At 40.9% G+C, this 21,141-nt stretch overlaps 1 protein-coding gene across 1 annotated transcript; it reads right to left on the bottom strand.

The window, feature by feature from the left end:
- Positions 1 to 1,299: 1,299 nt before the first annotated feature.
- LOC124805761 (protein kinase 4-like) lies at positions 1,300 to 20,627 on the bottom strand. The gene is made up of 3 exons (XM_047266329.1): positions 20,615 to 20,627; positions 2,118 to 3,275; positions 1,300 to 1,784 (listed from the first exon to the last, which is right to left on the bottom strand). The coding sequence occupies exons 1-3, from the start codon at positions 20,625 to 20,627 to the stop codon at positions 1,300 to 1,302; spliced, it is 1,656 nt and encodes a 551-aa protein (XP_047122285.1).
- Positions 20,628 to 21,141: the final 514 nt, after the last annotated feature.

Genomic DNA, 21,141 nt, shown 5'->3' with positions numbered 1-21,141 from the left:
TTCGTAGTTTCACACGCATAAGTTCCTGAAAGTTTACTAAATCTCAACAAGTTTGTATTATGTTTGATTAAGTGTATTAGGGTTGGAATCATCTTGAAGCAATTCTTCTCCTTGCTGCAGCTCGGCATCCTCTTCTCCGTCGAACTGGAGCTGAAATTTATTCGTCTAATTTCTTTTGTTCCTGCTTCCCTTTTGGCGCTGGGTATTGAGTACGTTTGATGACAGTAAATTTCATGGGGAAACACTTGCATGTTGTACACGTAACCTTTAATTAGTCCAGGTTTTTTCAAAAATACTTTATGATAATTAGTAAGTGTGTCTAATAATTGCTTGTGTTGCAGACTGTCAAGACCAGATGATTGTTGTACTTTTTCTACTATTTCCGAGAGGTGGATATTCTCCTCATCCTTCACATCTTCCATGACCGGGAAGGTACGGCAATTGAAACTATCTTGAAGCCGCCATAAATGTGCGCGAATCGGTTCTAACTTTAAAATTTGACAGTATTTGCCATGCAATTCTTTGGTCTTTACCAAGTCTAACCTGACTCTCGTGTCACCGAAACACATGCTGCATTCACCCTTTGCGAAATCGATTATAGTTTCCATCTCTTGCAAAATATCTAATCCGAGGAGACAGTTCACGGCTAAATTCTTTATAATAAGGAAGGTGCACTCTTTGGCTCCCATTCCAAAATTAATACAAATCCGTGTCTGTTCCCGAACTAGTTGGGCTTTGTGACTAATGGCTCCTGTAACTCGAGAATTAGTGACTGGAAAAACCGGGATCTTTCTAATCTTCTTTAAGTGAAGAAAGAACGATTCATTCAGCACAGAAACAGATGCTCCAGTATCTAAAATCACCGTAGTTTGAATACCATAAATATCACAAACTATAGCTGCTTGTACAACTTCCCGTTCAAACAAATACATTTCTTCTGAAAATCTTGACATAATTCCTCTCATATATCGACTCCATCATTATATCTTAACATCTGCATAGTTGAACTACGTTGCTGAGCAACATCAACAGAATTATTCCTACACACACCATTTTTTGCTTCGTTCGACCCGATCGCTGCTGATTCTACGCGACACACATTCTCATTGTTACTACAGCTGGTTGTCTGCACGCTTGGTTGCTCGTTATTACTAACATCATTCATGCAAGTGCGCCCTAGACACGCTACAACTGACACACGGGAGCAGAATGTCATCGCATCTAGTTTGACTGACTGGTACTGGTTGATGGTTGCGGTTCACTTACCTCAATGATCTTGATATTTTGATTCGGTGGTTATCATGGCTGCGCATTCATATGCTGCTGCATGTTATTTGACATATTTGTATTGTACGGGGGTTGTACATGATTGTTGTTGTGATATTGCGGTCGCCTAGGCTGCTGCCATTGCTGTTGTGCATAATTCTGTGTTGACCAGTTATGTGGTGGTTGCATGTTTTGCTGATTATTTGGAAAATTACCATTATTGTAATTGGCGTTAGCTCTAAAATCTCTTTTCCGTTTCTTTGAAAAGTTTCTGCTATTGTTTTGTCCACTATTGTTCTGTGGATGATAATTGTGATTCGGTGCATTACGGTACTGTCCATTTGTGTTCATATTGTGGTTCTGCCATCCTGAATAATTCGGACTATCCCAATGATTTTGATTCCCATAGTAGGTGTTTCTATTACTATTGTTCTTGTGGTTTCGCCCATTGCCATTACCATTACCATTATTCGACGAATTATTCCCATAATGGTGTCTGTCCTCTTCGATAACCAAATCTAAAGAGTCCAGTACAGATAGAAAATGTTCCACATTGTCTTCAGGAATGTGAAACAATTTCTCCTTTGGATCATGCGGTAACTTCTCCTTTAATATCTTTAAAACATCACACTCCGGAATTGGTGTGGATAAATATTTCACTTTGTCCAGATACTTGGCGAAATATTTCCACAAAGTACCGCCTTTTCTATTAAATGAGTCAGGACTATAAACTTCTTTTCTTAATCGTTCTTGTACCCCACGCGACCAATACTTGTTTAGAAAAGCTTGTTCAAATTCATCGAAGGAGCTGCATTGTTCAGCTTTCTGTGTCGCGAACAACGCTGGCTCACCTTGAATATGGGTAATGGTAAAGACAATTTTCTCCCTTTCGTTCCAACTTTTTGGCATTATTCCATGGATCCCTTTGATAAACACAATTGGATGGGGTCCGTTCTTATCATTGGTAAACTTCTGAAAATGTGAATACTTCACTAAAGCATCCTGAGTCACCAATGATTGTGTATGGTCTTGATAAACGGATGTTACTCCACATGTTGGATTGAAATTATTGCCCGTCTGCGCCCTACTTTCAGTTAAAGGCGTTTCATAATGATCAGGGTGTGTTTCTGTGATACTAACACACTCTGGTGAACTGTTATGAGATGTTTGCGTACGTGTTTCATTAAGCACTTTCTGCACGTTTTGTAATTCAGTCTGGAGTTCATGAATCTTTGTGTTGTTTTCATGTATCAGTTGTGTTCCTGCTCGTTGTAACATCACAGGTAGTTCCTTCTGTATAACAGTACTAATTTGTTTGTCTTTGTCATTTAGCCATGTGTTGAATGTGGTCACAACGCGTTCTTCTTGTTCTTTGCATTTTTGTTCTATTACGTTTTGATTATCAACCGTAAGATTTTCTATACATGTACTTATGTTGCGTATTTCTGCCTCCAAATAAGTGTGTGTTTGTTGTAATTTGTCCACATCCTGGGTTACTTGCTGTACATTCTGTGGTAAGTCATGGTATGTTTGTTGCATACTTGAAATGTTGTTCTGTATAGCAGACAACTGGGCATCCATTTGCTGTCGCAGCTGGCGATCGTGTTCTTTTAACCAGTTTTCAAGCTTTTGATCTATCTCTTTTGAGAACTGTGAAAAGCTTAACTGCGTACGCTCGTCTAATTGACTGATGCGTTCATCCAAGGTCCTAATCCATTCATCTACTCTGCTAATACGTTTATCTAAGTTGTTATTAAGCTCAGTTGCACGCTGTATCTGTGATTGTTCCTGTATTTTAAACATTTGTTCCATTTTCATCATTAAGAGAGAAAATGGATCCATTACTGTATGTGTTGGCTCTACCGGTGGTAAATCGACTGTAACTGGTGTTTCTTGTGGTTCTGCTTCAGTATGCACTTGAACTACCGTCTTTATTCTGCCTGAGTGTTCTACAGCAGATGGATCACTGACTTTAATATTAGTGTCTTGTTCTATATCCTCTGTCGGATCTGAAAAAAATATTATCAATTTCTATATCACTAGTTATTCCTTCCTGAATGTTCTACAGTTACTTCCTGCTGTGTAGCTTTTCTTACACGTCGCACTGTTTTCACCATGTTTGCAAATGTTTGGGTGCAAGTCTAATCGGGAATACGTCACAGGGGTCAGGGATTTTCTCTGCCTCGTGATGACTGGGTGTTGTGCGCTGTCCTTAGGTTAGTTAGGTTTAAGTAGTTCTAAGTTCTAGGGGACTGATGACCACAGATGTTAAGTCCCATAGTGCTCAGAGAGAATACGTCACACGCAACACATCAATTATTCCGTCACACAAAACATAAAATAATTACTACACTGCACCAGATTGGAATCAGTACTATAAATGTTCACTTTCGTTTGATTAAAATTCAGTTCCAATCTCGTTCAGTTAACCTCTACTGAAAAGACTTGAAATGTATTTTACTGATCCTTCTCGCAGTTATTTAAATATAATTGACTCTTATAGTAAGGCACAGCACCAGGTTGAAGATGATGATGTGCCTACCTTATGCAGTGCTTCGTTCTGCTGCCGCTGGGATGGAATGGTACAGCAAATATATCGTGCTTAGGGTCGTCGTAGATTTCTGCTCATTATAGCATGAAACAAATAGAAAAAACACACATTAGCACACACATATAAGCTAGTCCTGTCAATAGGTTGCCACTGAATTGCCCCCTCTGTTTATTGATTGGATAGCCACTGAATTGCTATTTATTTATTTAATGGGATAATAATAATTATTAAAAGGTGGCAATTTTATTTAAGCACCGCTTTTTACTCTTTCGATTGTTGCGAGTCAGCGATAGTGCAATGCTGCTCGCTTTGGAGAATACACATTTTATAAGAATTATTTGGTCCAGGAAACACTTTTGCGATCACAGTTGCGATTTAGACGGTATTCGCGTAATTGTACTGATTAAAAGTTATCGTTTCCGAAAGACGCAGGTTTGATTAAAGCTGTGTGCACTTTTGCGCATATAATGAAAATATTCATAACACGTCGCGGAACAAAAAGAAACATGCGAATCACAACCGTGGTCAAATGAAGAAAATATATGATAACATAAATGTTCTTCGCTGTTATTCAGGACAGGCTCAGATTAGACCTTGCAATTTTTAGTTATAGGAAATGACAAGACGTTACACCTTCGAGATAATCGTTTTGAATAACTTGTATTTACCTTCCCTCTCTCTCTCTCCTTTTTACAGCCTTTATACCTTCGCATCGATTAAGGAACTTTTCCTTCTCTACTGACCAGTACGCGAACAAAATTCAGACTCAACAAAATGTCTTGCATCGAATTATTACATGCTTAACCCTTAACAATCATATATAGTTTCGTAGTACAAACAATGCTAATTTATTCCGTGCACTAGAAAGTCTTTGATACACTGAGCACAAAAATGAAAATAATAAAATTATAATTACATTTTTAATATCGTGAATACTTCTTTAAATCATGAAAATAAGGTTTGACATCGTCGTAATATTAATTTTTATCGTTGTAGCACTACAAGATATGTGGGTCCTTCAGGGATGTGGAACAAGTCATAGTCTGCCTTAACAAAATACATTATTTTATTAACAGTCAACTATTTCTAAGTTACTTAATACTATTTGTTCTTATGTCAGCTGAATTCAAAGTAATTTATTATAAGGAAAGCCATTATTTTCAAAAGAGCTGTTACTTCCTCAGTTATATTAATTATCTTCTGTTGGTAGAAGATATAATATTTACTTGATTACAGTGGTATTTTTGGAAGAAAATAACTGTAAGAACAGAGGTTATTTACAATACACTACTACTTGCCATTTGAGTAACTAACAGGAATTTTTAATTCTTAAATCTACATAATCTGTATAACTGGCTGATCAGGTACATTTTTAATTTTCTTTTAAGTTTCTGTGGATTCCGTATTTCTTGCTTTATGTTGAGCCGGGAACCTTTAACATCTTTCCACCACAGTGTTTAACTCCACTCTGACCCACAGAAAAGGAGGCAAAGTCCAAAGGAGAATTAATTTTCTATCATATATTGTGATTGCCCAGTTCGCAGTTTAGCTGAAACTAATTTTCATTAGCATCAAAAACAATCGAGAAGTAAATGTTGTGGAAAGTGAGTGAAAGAATTCAAAGACACTTCTTAAAAGAAGTGCATGTAATATATACATTCTCACTGCCACTGGTGCCAGACAAACATGGTATTTACTTTAGGTGCATTCGATAAGAAGATAACAACATGATACAGAAATGAGTGAAGGTATGCCATAACATCTGTCTTTAGATCAACACAATGAAAAATACTTTAGAATGAAACACATTAAACAGATCTTCTTGTTTAGTTTATCTATGTGTTGACTCCATTAAAACTTACCCAGATGGATTCTGAAGGATTTCTACATAGTGTTTCATTTAGTGTATGAATATTGTCTATTTCTGATGCTAGTAGATTTTATTTGTTTGAAACTGAATATTTATTTATTTAAATTGATCTCTCTCAAACTGGACCAGGGTTTCACACACACACACAGTATTGTTACACCATAGTTACATACGAAAATGACAATTTTGATATGATTGAATGTTTGAAGTGGCAGTATTGACCATGAACTAACAAAGTTAATACTGCAATTACTACCACTACTGCAGCTGCAGCCAGTAATAATAATGATTATAATATTAATGTTAGTGGAATTCTACGAAAATCGAAGTAAAGCTAAATTTGAGACAATAAAATGGATTGCTGCTATAAAAGAGGACATGAAAGAGGCAGATATAAAGCAAGATGAAATTCAAGACAGAAAATTATTTAGGCAAAAAATTCATGACTGGGTAGTTGGTCAAGCTGAAAAACCAAAGAAAACTGGAACCACATGGTCTGATGAAAGGAAAAGAGCTCATTCCGAGAGAATGAAAACAATTTGGGCAGAGAGAAAGTCTAAAAGAAAATAACTGAATGCCCCGTGATTGTACTTCGCGTGGTCCAGTAGGGCCCAAACGTGAATAATAATAATTAATGTTAATAATAATGACAGTAACTGTGACATTAGTAACAATAATGATAGAGGCAGATAAGAGAAGAATTTACAGGTCTACAAAATAGATGTTCTCTGATGTAGTGAGTTCTGGGAAAAGAAAATTTAAGGAGATGACCTCAGCTAAGAGTACTGATGAATGAGGAAGATAAGTTGGAAAGAGGGATTTACAAGGGTAACGGGTGTGGACAGGAACAATGGCAATCTTATTGTTGTTTTAGTAGTTATGTGATTACCCGTCTTCTGAAACTGGAGATGTTATTTAGTTCTCTGATACAATGCAGGAGCTTGCCCTAGAGCCGGGTTCCTGCTGCTGACAAGGTCTTCTAGAAGGTTGCTGAACAATGGAGTGAAACAGAAAGGATTTTGCTGTGATGGGAACAGTTGTTTTGCCATGTTGTTCAGACAAGAGTGTTAAGATGGACCAATTTGAGGGACAGTATTTCTTGATAAGACAGTAGAGAAGATAGAGGGTATGGAAATTTTTGTGCTTGTCTGTGTGTAGCCAGCATAGCTGTGAAAATTTGATTCCGTATTTCTAGATTTCTGGAATGCATTTGACACGGTGCCCCATTGCAGGCTGTTAACATAGGTAAAAGCATATGGAATAAGTTCAGAGATATGCGAGTGGCTCGAAGACTTCTTAAATAATAGAACTCAATACGTTGTCCCTGACGGCGAGTGTTCATCAGAGACAAGGGTATCATCAGGAGTGCCCCAGGGAAGTGTGATAGCACTGCTGTTGTTCTCTAGATACATAAATGATTTGGCAGATAGGATGGGCAGCTCTGTGGTTGTTTGCTGATGACACCATGGTGCATAGTAAGGTAAGGTAAGTTGAGTGACTGCAGGAAGATACAAGACGACTTAGACAGAATTTTCATTTTTTGTGATGAATGGCGTGTTCAGTGTGACACAGCTTAGTTGATTAAATATCTGGGCATAATGTTTCAGAGCGATATAAGGTGGGACGAGCATGTTAAAACTGTAGTAGGGAAGGCAAATGATTGACTTTGGTTTATTGGGAGGATTTTAGGAAAGAGTGTTTCACCTGTAAATATACGTAAAACACTGGTGCAACTTGTTCTTGAGTACTATTCGAGTGTTTGGGAACCATACCAGGTCGGATTGAAGAAAGACATCAAAGCAGTTCAGAGGCGGACTGCTAGGAGTGTTACCGATAGGTTCGAGCAAAACTTAGGTGTTACAGAGATGCTTCGGGAACTCAAATGGGAATCCCAGGAGGGAAGGAGGCATTTATTTTGGGAAACATTGTTGAGAAAATTTAGATAACCAGCATTTGAAGCTGACTGCCAAACATTTCTGCTCCCACCAGCATACAGCGTACATAAGGACCACGAAGATAAGATACAAGAAATTAGGGCTCATAAGGAGGCATATGGACAGTCATTTTTCTGTCACTCTGTCTGTGAATGGAACAGGAGGGGAAATGACAAGTAGTTGTACATGGTACCCTCTACCACGCCCCTTACAGTGGCTGGCAGAGTATGTATGTAGATGTATAAGTAGATCAAAGAATCAGACATCATAGGTATAACAAAGACAGGCATTCATAACCATTTCCAGGTACTGTGAGCTTTCCTGAGAAAGGCCCTGTAGGATACCATCGCTGTAATCAATAATTGGAAGTATAAGTGTTTGTATAAGTTTTTTTTTCAGATCAAGAGGGAAAAGCTTTTTATGTTTTTGTAGGGCATGGAGAGATGATTATGCCTTCATGCACATTACAGTTACGTGTTCATTCCTATTAAGATTTTCATCTATTATTGCTCCTAGACTCACTGCTGAAGGAAAGAAGTTGATATTTGTCCCATTCAGAGTTAAAGACATTAGGGATTCCTAATATTTCGGGCTAATGATCCTAGAATGACCAACCAGTAGTGCTTGAATTTTGGATGGGTTGAGATTTAACCCTATATGTTGCATCCATTTTACTAGTGCTCGCCTGTTTGTATTGAGAATCTCAATAGCTGTCTTTAAGGGTTTTATATTTTGCACTTAGAGCCAACTGGAAGTCATCAGTGTACGTGTGGTATTTGCAGCAGGACAAGACTAATGACACATCATTTGTGTACAAAGAAAAGAGTCAAAGACCTAATACCAACCCTGGGGGATGCTTGATGCTACCTGCCTTCATTGCGACTGTATGGAGCTGGACATGATGCACTGCTGACAAGGCATCAGGTATGAGCAAAACTATTGCACTGCACTTGGCAGAAAATTTAGGCTGCTAAGTTTGGCAAGTAAAATGTCATAGTCAACGGTGCCAAAGGCTTTGCTGAAGTCTAAGAAATATGATAGTTGCCTCTTGTGCATCCATTGCAAGCATCAGCTCTTCTGTTACCTTTATTACGGCAGATGCTGCAATTTTAAATGTCTCATTTATCCAGTCACCATGTTCCATAGATCCCATGAAGGAGAATCTTCAAAAATACAGACTGAATCAAGGTATTATTAACAAAAGATAAACAAATAGCAACAATATATACACTGCATTTACAATAATCTGTTATATATGACATTTGATTTCAGGACATAAATGTAACCTAGTACATTCAAAGGAAAGCTGCTGCTGCTTTCTTAGTCAAACATCAGTTTTTAACCATTTTTTCAAAGTAATTGGATGATCATTTGTATAGGATAGCATTATATATGCATATGATCGTGGCCATTACCAAACTGTGCTCATGGGCCAACTAGTCAGAGAAAATTTGAGTCTCGTAACAAATAAATACCCCACTCATACGGTTATAGTTGGTGGGGACTTCAACCTTCCCTCGATATGTTGGCAAAAATACTTGTTCAAAACCAGTGGTAGGCAGAAAACATCTTCCGAGATTGTCCTAAATGCTTTCTCCGAAAATTGTTTCGAGCAATTAGTCCACGAACCCACGTGAATTGTAAAGGGTTGCGAAAACACACTTGACCTCTTAGCCACAAACAATCCAGAGCTAATAGAGAGCATCATGACTGATACAGGGATTAGTGATCAAAAGGTCGTTGTAGCTAGGCTCAATACCGTTTCTTCCAAGTCCACCAGAAACAAACGCAAAATAATTTTATTTCAAAAAGCGGATAAAGTGTCACTAGAAGCCTTCCTAAGAGACAATCTCCATTCCTTCCGAACTGACTATGCAAATGTAAATGAAATGTGGCTCAAATTCAAAGATATAGTAGCAACAGCAATTGAGAGATTCATACCTCATAAATTGGTAAGAGATGGAACTGATCCCCCATGGTACACAAAACAGGTCTGAACGCTGTTGCAGAGGCAACGGAAAAAGCATGCGAAGTTCAGAAGAACGTGAAATCCCGAAGATTGGCTAAAATTTACACACGCGCGAAATGTGGCACTGACTTCAATGCGAGATACCGTTAATGGGTTCCACAACGAAACATTGTCTCAAAATTTGATAGAAAATCCGAAGAAATTCTGGTCGTATGTAAAGTACACAAGCGGCAAGACGCAGTCAATACCTTCGCTGCGCAGTGCCGATGGTACTGTTACCGACGGACTGTGCTGCTAAAGCGGAGTTATTGAACGCAGTTTTCCAAAATTCCTTCACCAGGGAAGACGAATGGAATATACCAGAATTTGAAACACGAACAGCTGCTAGCATGAGTTTCTTCGAAGTCGAAACCTTAGGGGTTGCGAAGCAACTCAAATCACTTGATACGGGCAAGTCTTCAGGTCCAGATTGTATACCGATTAGGTTCCTTTCAGATTACGCTGATACAATAGCTCCCTACTTAGCAATCATATACAACTGCTCTCTCACCAATAGATCTGTACCTACAGATTGGAAAATTGCGCTGGTCACACCGGTGTTTAAGAAGGGTAGTAGGACAGACCTATATCATTGACATCGGTTTGCAGTAGGGTTTTGGAGCATATACTGTATTGAAACATTATGAATCACCTTGAAGGGAACGATCTATTGATACGTAATCAGCATGGTTTCAGAGAACATCGTTCTTGTGCAATGCAGCTAGCTCTTTATTCGCATGAAGTAATGTGTGACTGGATTCGTGATTTCCTGTCAGGAAGGTCACAATTCGTAGTAATAGACGGCAAGTCATCGAGTAAAACTGAAGTGATATCAGGTGTTCCCCAGGGAAGCGTCCTGGGACCTCTGCTGTTCCTGATCTATATAAATGACCTGGGTGACAATCTGAGCAGTTCTCTTAGGTTGTTCGCAGATGATGCTGTAATTTACCGTCTAGTAAGGTCATCCGAAGACCAGTATCAGTTGCAAAGCGATTTAGAAAAGATTGCCGTATGGTGTGGCAGGTGGCAGTTGACTCTAAATAATGAAAAGTGTGAGGTGATACACATGAGTTCCAAAAGAAATGTGTTGGAATTTGATTACTCGATAAATAGTACAATTCTCAAGGCTGTCAATTCAACTAAGTACCTGGGTGTTAAAATTACGAACAACTTCAGATGGAAAGACCACATAGATAATATTGTGGGGAAGGCGAGCCAAAGGTTGTGATTCATTGGCAGCACACTTAGAAGATGCAACAAGCCACTAAAGAGACAGCTTACACTACACTCGTTCGTCCTCTGTTAGAATACTGCTGCACGGTGTGGGATCCTTACCAGGTGGGATTGACGGAGGACATCGAAAGGGTGCAAAAAAAGGGCAGCTCGTTTTGTATTATCACATGATAGGGGAGAGAGTGTGGCAGATATGATACACGAGTTGGGATAGAAGTCATTAAAGCAAAGACGTTTTTCGTCGCGGCGAGATCTAGTTACGAAATTTCAGTCACCAACTTTCTCTTCCGAATGCGAAAATATTTTGTTGAGCCCAACCTACATAGGTAGGAATGATCATCAAAATAAAATAAGAGAAATCAGAGCTTGAACAGAAAGGTTTAGGTGTTCATTTTTCCCACGCACTGTTCGGGAGTGGAATGGTAGGGAGATAGTATGATTGTGGTTCGATGAACCCTCTGCCAAGCACTTAAATGTGAATTGCAGAGTAATCATGCAGATGTAGATTGCAGAGTATACTGTGGTTGACTTCAGTGGTTGCTTCACAAACCCATGGCATTTCAATTAACTTTTCCAAAACAGCTCTTTTGATTTGCTCAAGAGGCAACTCAGCCTTGCGACATATCCCTTGTTCGCACCACACTCCCCCTCCCCCCATGTTAAACTCTACCACTACTTCTCTTCCAACTGCATTCCCTCTCACTCCTTCCCCCTTTGATCCCATTTATCTCCTCCCCCCCCCCCCCCTGTCTCCCCCCATCCCGCCATTTTTACTTTTGTTTTCCACCCCAGCTCCATTAGTGGAACTTTTCTTTACCCTTCTCTGGGTCCTCAACCTTCTCCTTTATTTCTCTCGATATAGGCCCAGCAGACCCGTAACTTGTCCCTGCAAGCAACTATCTGTTACACAATAGGATAATACCTGCATCTGTAGCCAAGGTCTCTAACACATGTCTCTGCAGTGGCAATGACACATCAGAGGTAAGTCAGTTCAAATCCTGTTCGTGGATAACATTTTCACTGCCAGTATTTCGTTGGCAAGGGAAGGACAGGTGACGGTGTAAAGTTCCTGTCACCAATCCTTGCACCGATGTCCTGGATTAAATTCCAAACTTTTCTGCAGCTTCTCATGAAGTGTCACTGTAGTTGGTGATCCGTCCATCAGGTAGGCCCCCCTTGACGCTATTCGAGGAGTAGGCTATGTGCTGGCACTGGGTTTCACCCTGTCTCTTCTGGGTTTCACTCTCTCCCTTCATCATCATCATCATCATCATCATCTTCCTAAAATACTGCACTATGCATTTATATGTCAATTCACTCATCTACACTCCTCAAATAGACATATGACACAACTCACACACATCTACAAGGAACGAATTCAATGTGCACAGAGACATCCTTTCTGCTCAGTGGCTGAACCCATCCCGTGGGATATCCCAGCTAACTATGTCATAAGACATTTAAATTTAATTTCTACATGCACAATCTATCATGGCCTTCTTTAGTCTATTCCCCCCTTTCACCATTCCATATCAATTTTATTTACCTGGTAAAGACCATTATTCAGGGTCACAGCATTGGGAAACATAATGGCTGTGTATGTATATGATGGTCTTAATGAAGGACTTTGTTTCAAAGCTGAACAATTTCCCTTTTGTTACTCCTTCCTGTGTCATGCATTGTGCTGCCACCTTTATTTTGTGAGCGATAGTCTGTCCCCTGATACAAACTGGGTAGCATGGTTTGTTCCATTAGAATATGCGCCTTGTGTGAAACCCAAATTTTGCAGCATACAGTTAGAATAGAGACAAAATATCTAAACAGTCTCGGAAAAGTAGTATATTTTGTTTACTGTTTTAAAGCAGCTTCTGTTCTAGTTAATTTGCTACAGAGACTAAGTCTGAATCGTCCACTTGAGATCCCAATAAATCTGGCTGCTCCTCAGAATTCTACGTATGGCCATCTGCACGATCTGAAACACTGCAGGGTGCAGAGGATGTGTTGTATACTCTAGAGGTCTTGCGGTAAATGTCGCACAATGCACCAAAGGTCACAAATTTGAGACCATACTTTCCTTTTACTTTTTAAACTGTATTTCAGCTGCTGCCAAAGGACTCTGTCTGATAGAATATCAAATATAGTCTGTTTCAGTTTCTAACCCACTAGTAAAAGCAAAAGCTTCTGCCAAAGAGCTCATAGGTATGTCAAGGTCAGAACAGTTTATGCTCGAGTTTCATCGCTCTGTGCTGAATAACTACCACTGGGCGCCATGGCACCAACTGCTGTCCAACCCGTAGATCGCAGTACAGCACACAAAGAGACGTTTCTGCTCTTTCATTTTTATCACAAATTGTATCTTATTGTAGTTTGATTTTCTGCACAAAGTAACTTTGCTAAACAGAGTGAATACTGTGCAGTTACACAAGATCCATAGGTTGCTATGAATGTATTTATCAAGTTTCGATTTCTTATTTGAACTTCTAGTATTTGTTGTCCTGTTACGTCCTGGATTTTGCATAATTCTGTCGTATGAAAGTTGTTTAATTGTTATAAAACGAAGTCACGTGAAGAAAAATGTCTTAACATTTGCGAATGTTCTCTCGTTGCTGTAGTAGTTGCTAAGGCAGATATCTCACAAAGTAAAAGATGAGAGAGATCATAATTCACTCATGAAGTAACCTTCCTGCAGTTGAATTTAGGACTGTCTCTTATTATGCAAGAATTGTTCAGAATATGTCATCAAAATTCAAAGTAAATATCTAATGAACTTAATAGGAGAAATCAGCTCCAGCACTGTAAGTCTGTAGACTATCACTAAGTTCACAAAACCAGAGAAGGAAAGTTGCTGCTCACCATATAGCGGAGATGCTGAGTCACGATAGGCACAATAAAGATTCACACAATCATAGCTTTCTCACACACACACACACACACACACACACACACACACATGACTGCAGTCTCAGAGAGCTGATACAACACTGCGAGCAGCAGCACCAGTGCATGATGGGAGTGGCGACTGGGTGGGGGTAAGGAGGCGGCTGGGGCAGGGAGGGGGAGGGATAGTATGGTGGGAGTGGCGGACAGTGAAGTGTTGCAGTTTAGGCGGAGGGCAGGAGAGAAGGTGCGGAGGGGGCAGGGGGTAAGTAGCGGAAAGGAGAGAAATAAAAAGAAATTAAAAGACTGCGTGTGGCAGTGAAATGACGGCTGTGTAGTGCTGGAATGGGAACAGGGAGGGGCTGGAAGGGTGAGGACAGTGACTATCGAAGGTTGAGGCCGGGAGGGTTACGGGAACATAGGATGTATTGCAGGGAAAGTTCCAACCTGCACAATTCAGAAAAGCTGGTGTTGGTGGGAAGGATCCATATGGCACAGGCTGTGAAGCAGTCATTGACATGAGGGGTATCATGTTTGGCAGCGTGTTCAGCATCAGGGTGGTCCACTTGTTTTTTGGCCACAGTTTGTCGGTGGCCGTTCATGCTGGCAGACAGCTTGTTGGTTATCATGCCTACATAGAATGCAGCACAGTAGTTGCAGCTTAGCTTGTAAATCATATGACTGGTTTCACAGGTAGCCCTGCCTTTGATGGTATAGGTGATGCTAGTGACCAGACTGGAGTAGGTGGTGGTAGGAGGATGTATGGGACAGGTCTTGCATGTAGGTCTATTACAGGGGTTTTAGCCATGTGGTAAGGGATTGGGAGCAGGGGTTGTGTAAGGATGTACGAGTATTTTGTGTAGGTTCAGTGGACAGCGGAATACCATGGTAGGAGGGGTGGGAAGGATAGTGGGTAGGACATTTCTCATTTCAGGGCATGATGAGAGGTAATCGAAACCCGGGCGGAGAATGTAATTCAGTTGCTCCAGTCCCGGATGGTACTGAGTTATGAGGGGAACGCTCATCTGTGGCCAGACTGTGGGACTTTAGGAGGTGGTGGGAGACTGGAAAGATAAGGCACAGGAGATTTGTTTTTGTACAAGGATGGGAGGATAGTTACAGTCAGTGAAGGCTTCAGTGAGACCCTCGGTATATTTAGAGAAGGACTGCTCGTCACTGCAGATGTGACGACCACGGGTGACTAGGCTGTACGGAAGGGACTTCTTGGTAGGGAATGGGTGGCAGCTGTCAAAGTGAAGGTATTGCTGGTGGTTAGTAGGTTTGATCTGGATGGAGGTGCTGATGTTGCCATCTCTGAGGTGGAGGTCAACATCTAGGAAAGTGGCTTGTTGGGTTGAGTAGGATCAGGTGAAGCAAATGGGGGAGAAGTTGTTGAGGTTCTGGAGGAATGTGAATAAGGTGCCCTCACCTTCAATCCAAATAGCAAAGATGTCATCAGTGAATCTGAACAAGGTGAGGGGTTTAGGAATCTGGGTTTTTAGGAAGGATTCTTCTAGGTGGCCCATGAATAGGTTAGCATAGGGTGGTGCCATGTGGGTGCCCATAGCCGTACCGCGGATTTGTTTGTAGGTAATCCCTTCAAAGGAGAAATAATTGTTGGTGAGGATATAGTTGGTCATGGAGACTAGGAAGAAGGTTGTTGGTTAGGAATCCATAGGGCGCCTGGAAAGGTAGTGTTCAATAGCAGTAAGGCCATGGGCATTAGGAATGTTAGTGTATAGGGAGGTGGCATCAATAGTGACGAGCAGGGCACCGAATGGTAAAGGGAAAGGAACTGTGGAGAGTTGGTCGAGGAAATGGTTGGTATCTTTTATACAGGAGGGTAGGTTCTGGGTAATAAGTTGAAGGTGTTGGTCTATGAGAGCAGAGATTCTCTCAGTGGGGCCACAGTAACTGGCCACAACGTGGCATCCTTGGTGGTTGGGTTTATGGACTTCAGGAAGCATGTAGAAGGTGGGAGTGCGGAGAGTGGTAGGGGTAAGTGGAGAGATGGACTCTGGGCAGAGGTTCTGGGATGGGCCTCAGGATTTGAGTAGTGACTGGAGATCCTGCTGGATTGCTGGAATGGGATCACTGTGGCATGGTTTGTATGTGGAAGTATCTGACAGCTGATGGAGTCCTTCTGCCACGTAATCCTTACGGTCCAAAACAACGGTGGTGGAGTCTTTGTCTGCAGGTAGGATTATAAGATCGGGATCAGTTTTTAGATGGTGGACTGCGGTTCTTTCTGCGGATGTAAGGTTAGTATGTGATTTACGAGTTAAGCTGCAACCACTGTGCTACATTCTATGTAGGTATGACAACCTACAAGCTGTCTGTCGCATGAATGGCCACCAACAAACTGTGGCCAAAAAATAAAGTGGACCACCCTGTTGCTGAACACGCTACCAAACATGATACCCCTCATGTCAATGACTGCTTCACAGCCTGTGCCATATGGATCCTTCCCACCAACACCAGCTTTTCTGAATTGTGCAGGTGGGAACTTTCCCTGCAATACATCCTACGTTCCCGTAACCCTCCTGGCCTCAACCTTCGTTAGTCACTGTCCTCACCCATCATGCCCCCTCCCAGTTCCCATTCCAGCATTACACGCCGTCATTTCACTGCCACACCCAGTCTTTTAATTTCTGTCCTTTCCATTACTTACCCCTTCCCCCCTCCGCACCTTCTCTCCTGCCCTCCGTCTAAACTGCAACACTTCACTGTCCGCCACTCCCATCATACTATCCCTCCCCCTCCCCGGCCCAGTCTCCTCCTTACCCCCACCCAGTCGCCACTCCCATCATGCACTGGTGCTGCTGCTCGCAGTGTAGTATCAGCTCTCCGAGACTGCAGACGTGTGTGAAAGTTGCGTTTGCATGAGTTTGTGTGCGCTTGTGCGTATGTGTGTCTACTGCTGACAAAGGCCTTAGTGGCCAAAAGCTGATGAATGATTGTGTGAATCTTTTTATTGTGCCTATCGCAACTCAGCATCTCCGCTATATGGTGAGTAGCAACTTTCCTTCTCTAGTATTGTTACATTCCATCCTGGATTTCCCATTGTTTGACTAAGTTGACAAACATTTTTACATATGGCTTCAAAGGTATCATTTCCTTGGTCGTTGTTTTGTGATGGCACCAAGACATGCCAAGTGTATGAGTATCAGATGGTAGCACCTATATATTCAAATAACTAATGGTCTATGTATCTCAGAGTAGTTGAAGTATGTGTAGTTGCTATCACTTCAGTTGGATAGCAGATGTTAATAGTTGTTATGCAGTTATCTGCAGAATTAATATAATTAAAACAATGGACTTTGCAGTCATTTTTGTATCATTATCAGCTACATACAATTTTGAGGACTATTTTCGTTCATACCCAACTCCTTGTGCCTGCTGAGAGTCCCCTGTTCTAATATGTTTGTTGCAGTATGTATTCTGGTACTGTGCATTAATTTATATTTCTTGATTGATTTGATACTGGTGTACATGAAATTGGGTACAATATCTTGTTTGATGTTTTGACCTTTGCTCTTTGCAACTTTACACATCAACTGAAGATATACTGCACCAAAGTGGAGCATGTGGCTGCCAGCGAACAGACGGCATCAGGCATGAACCCTTTCGTGTCTGCTGATGGCCTCACAGCAGTCAACGTGTAAAGTCAGATCACTCAAATAGATACCAGATACAAGAGGTGGTGTTTTGAAATTGATCTTGAGGTGTGTTTGATAAACAGAGGTGCATGATTTAATGGCGAAGTTTCACCTGTCATATAGTATGTAAAAATATTATTTACAAACAAGATGCATAAATAAACGTTACGCATGGAAAAATAACAGTGAGATAAAATGTGAAGCAAGCTGTGTTGAGTAGTATTATTTACAGTAATAACTAATTTCATGAAAAACTGCAGATACTATTTGTGATTATGCATTTGATTAAGCTACAGCATAAATATATGTTGCAGCTACATAGTGTAAATTTCACTTCATTTTATACCGGAAAGCTAAAACAAAGATATCATGGAAGTTTTATTTGCAATTTCTCAGAAATTAACAAACAACAGTTTGCATCATTACATTTCCCCAATGAAAAGTGCTCGAAGATTGTTTTCAATGGACGTGTTGATATGGATTTTTCAACCTAATGATTCTTATGTTATTTTACTAATTGTGGTATGGGGACCAGACAGCACAGAACAGGTATCTCATACAACAAAGAAGATCTTTGCACTGACCGCCAGCTGCTACAACACTTTACAAAATTCATGAAACAGGCAACACAACAGTCAGAGCAGTTCAGAAATCATTCAGTAAGTCATCAGGAGATGGACTGGAATTCAAATTAACATTGCTTTCACAGAAATATTGGATTGAAAATGGAGTACTACTGAGGGTATTAGTGTTCTCCAAATTGTATGTGGATACTTCCCAGACAAACTTTCTGATAGCCTAAAGAACTGTTAGAGTGAAACTATCAGAACTATATTAAGATCACAGTGCAAGAGCTCAAGGAAGCAGGTAAATACTCTTCCCTTTGCTGAGTTTGGTTAATCTATTATTGTTATTTGGAATTCTCTCTGCTAAGGTGTACTGAAAATAATAAACCTTACGCACAAGGCGCAATGTGCTTTCCACTTTTCTTGGCAAACTGTCATCAGCACCTATATTTTAATCATTGTGAGTAGATAATATTAGTGCATAAGTTCATAGCCTTTTATGTTTTGCATGTCGGTATTCTTGTTGCTGTGGGTTTATTTATTAATTCCTATTTTTTATTTGTAGTTCAGTGTTGCTATTTGAGTTTACATATGGCCATTTGGAGGTAGTGAGTGGAGCTGTGGACACTAGAAAACTGAGTGCTAGATGGAGAAATTGGAACATTTCTGACATTATCTGTCTGAGTTCAGCAGAAGTGTGACAGCAGCAGAGGCAGCCAGAAACATTTGTACTATGTATAGGGAAAATGCAATTGGACAGGGCACGGCATCGTTTTGATATTAGTTACTCTCCACCTTCAGGGGTTTGATGAATATCGTTTAAACATATTAATCCACAATGGTCCACTCAGTGTACTTAAGAATTGGCAAATGTGATGAACTGTGACCATTCTATCGTGCAACACTTGCATGCAAATGGGGATGGTTCCAAAATCGAGTGTATGGGTACTGCATGCTCTAAGCTAAAATCACAAAAATCAGTAATTGGCCCTGTGTGCATCTCTGCTTGCTCATCAACAACTGGCTTGTGAACAACACCAACCATTCCCCTATCCTGTATCACTATTGGCAATTAGAAACGGTGTCTTTGTGCTAGCATAAGGAAAAGAAACGAATGGTTCAGCCCAAATAAAGCAGCAACTCCCCACACAAAGACCTGTGCACGTTCACAAACGATAATGTTTTGCATGTGGTGGAACAGTGATGGTGTGGTTTACTACAAATTGCTTTCCTGAGGTTTAACCATCACTGCTGACATTTATTGTCAACAACTGAGACATCTTGCAGACGCAATCCAAGAACAACTACCAGGAAGATTGCATGAAGTGATGCTACTCCATGGTAGTGCCTTCCCGCATTCTGCTTGACTGACAAAACAAGCTATACAGTAGGTTGGCTGGGAAGTCATTCACCTACCTTACTCACCTGATCTTGACGCCTCAGATTTTTACCTTTTCTTCTCTCTTCAAGGAATTTCCATTCTGGATAAAAATGTACTCCGAACATGGAAAAGTTCTTTGCCTCAAAACCAAGTGATTTCTACAGTAGTGGAATCAAAAAGTTACCACAGCTTTGGGAGACTGTCGTAAATAGTGAAGGACAATACGAGTATATTGTTGAAGACTAGAAGTCTGTTATATGTATCTGTTGTGTTTCTTAAACTTATGGAAAGACACTACAAACTTATGCACCAACCCAATACCAATAACTGCATAGCACCACCACTATTTTTGGATGTTACTGCAGAAACAAGCAACTCAGCTGCAGCAGTTGAAGAAGCAGGCAGCTGGCAGGTACTATGGTGTCAGCATGCTGGTGCAGCAACTGGGTTGTTACGCACTGCGAGGCAGGCTAGGCTAAGCACAACTATCCTAACAACATAGCGGTATGACTGGGCTCTTCCAGGTCCATGGATTTCTGGTCCTGAACAAGGCTGGGAGCAGCGTGTCAGCACAGTAAGTGTGCCTTATAAATAAGTCAATTTCAGCAGAGGTATCAGCAGTCTGCAATGATGATAGGGCTACACTGGGTGCCTGAGCAATGCAGGGCAGCAAGCGACCATCATTAAATTGGGCATCTAATGCCACACCGTGTTCTAGCATCAAGTGCTCCTTCCTGCTGCAGGGTCAGTACAGCCACTCACCCTTCTGGGCTGGAATGGGCACCTTGTGCCAAGCGCCACCACCCTCAGGGGCAAGCTCAAACACCAGAGCCTGGCATCCCCTGCAACTATTCTGGCAGTCTTCCATGCCACTGCACCACCCATGAGCAACTGAGGTGCACGCTACTGGGTGAGTTCCTGGTGCTAGCACTTCTGGACACAAAGGCAAAGGCCCACTGGCCACCACCGCATACCACACTCCATCCTCATCACATGTCGAGTGGGGATGCGGTTGTTGCATGTGATGCTACAAACGTAACTTCATGAGTTTTATTAAAATTATTAACTTTTGATGTTAATGTAAGAAAAGATAGGTTGCTACTTACCATAAAGAGACATGTTAACCTGCTGACAGGCACAATTGAAAGACATTCATGCATAAGCTTTCGGCCACAGCCTTCATCAGTAAAAGAAAGGGAAACACACATTATTCATTACCACAAGCAAGCACACCTCATGCACACATGACTGCAAACTCCAGCAGCCTACCTGGAGTTTCCATTGTTTGATTTTAACTTTTGACGTTGTTTATCTGAGCTGGCATTGACCTGCATTCTCACCACAACTCAATACTGCATTGCAACCCAACCCTGTACATAACTGGCCTTGTCTACTTCAGCTAATGTCAGAAAATTCAACCTCCTCACTGCACGATGTCACAATGGCAGCTCGCAGTGTCATCAAAAAGTGAGAGAATGAACATACTGTTTGATTCTACTTTCATATGCAGAGGAGATGGGTTCTAAGTGGCAGATTCATCTGAATTGCTGGGCACATTAATAAAGCTGTTAGAACTTGGTGATGTGTTACAATTTCACAGTAATATCAGGGAACAGTGTTTTGAAAATCAGTGGCAGTGGTGTGTCTCATGCATGGGGTTGAGATGGATAATGAGGAGGCATAAAATATAAGTTACATATTGTAACTGTGTGTGAGCTGGTGTGAATTGATAGTATGTATGCTTTTGTGTATTGGGATAAAGGTTCCACAATGATAGAGGCCAGGACACAGGGTTT

Source organism: Schistocerca piceifrons, chromosome 7 (assembly GCF_021461385.2).
Source record: "Schistocerca piceifrons isolate TAMUIC-IGC-003096 chromosome 7, iqSchPice1.1, whole genome shotgun sequence".
Taxonomy (NCBI): Eukaryota; Metazoa; Arthropoda; class Insecta; order Orthoptera; family Acrididae; genus Schistocerca; species Schistocerca piceifrons.
This window is presented reverse-complemented; position numbering and strand designations above follow the sequence as displayed.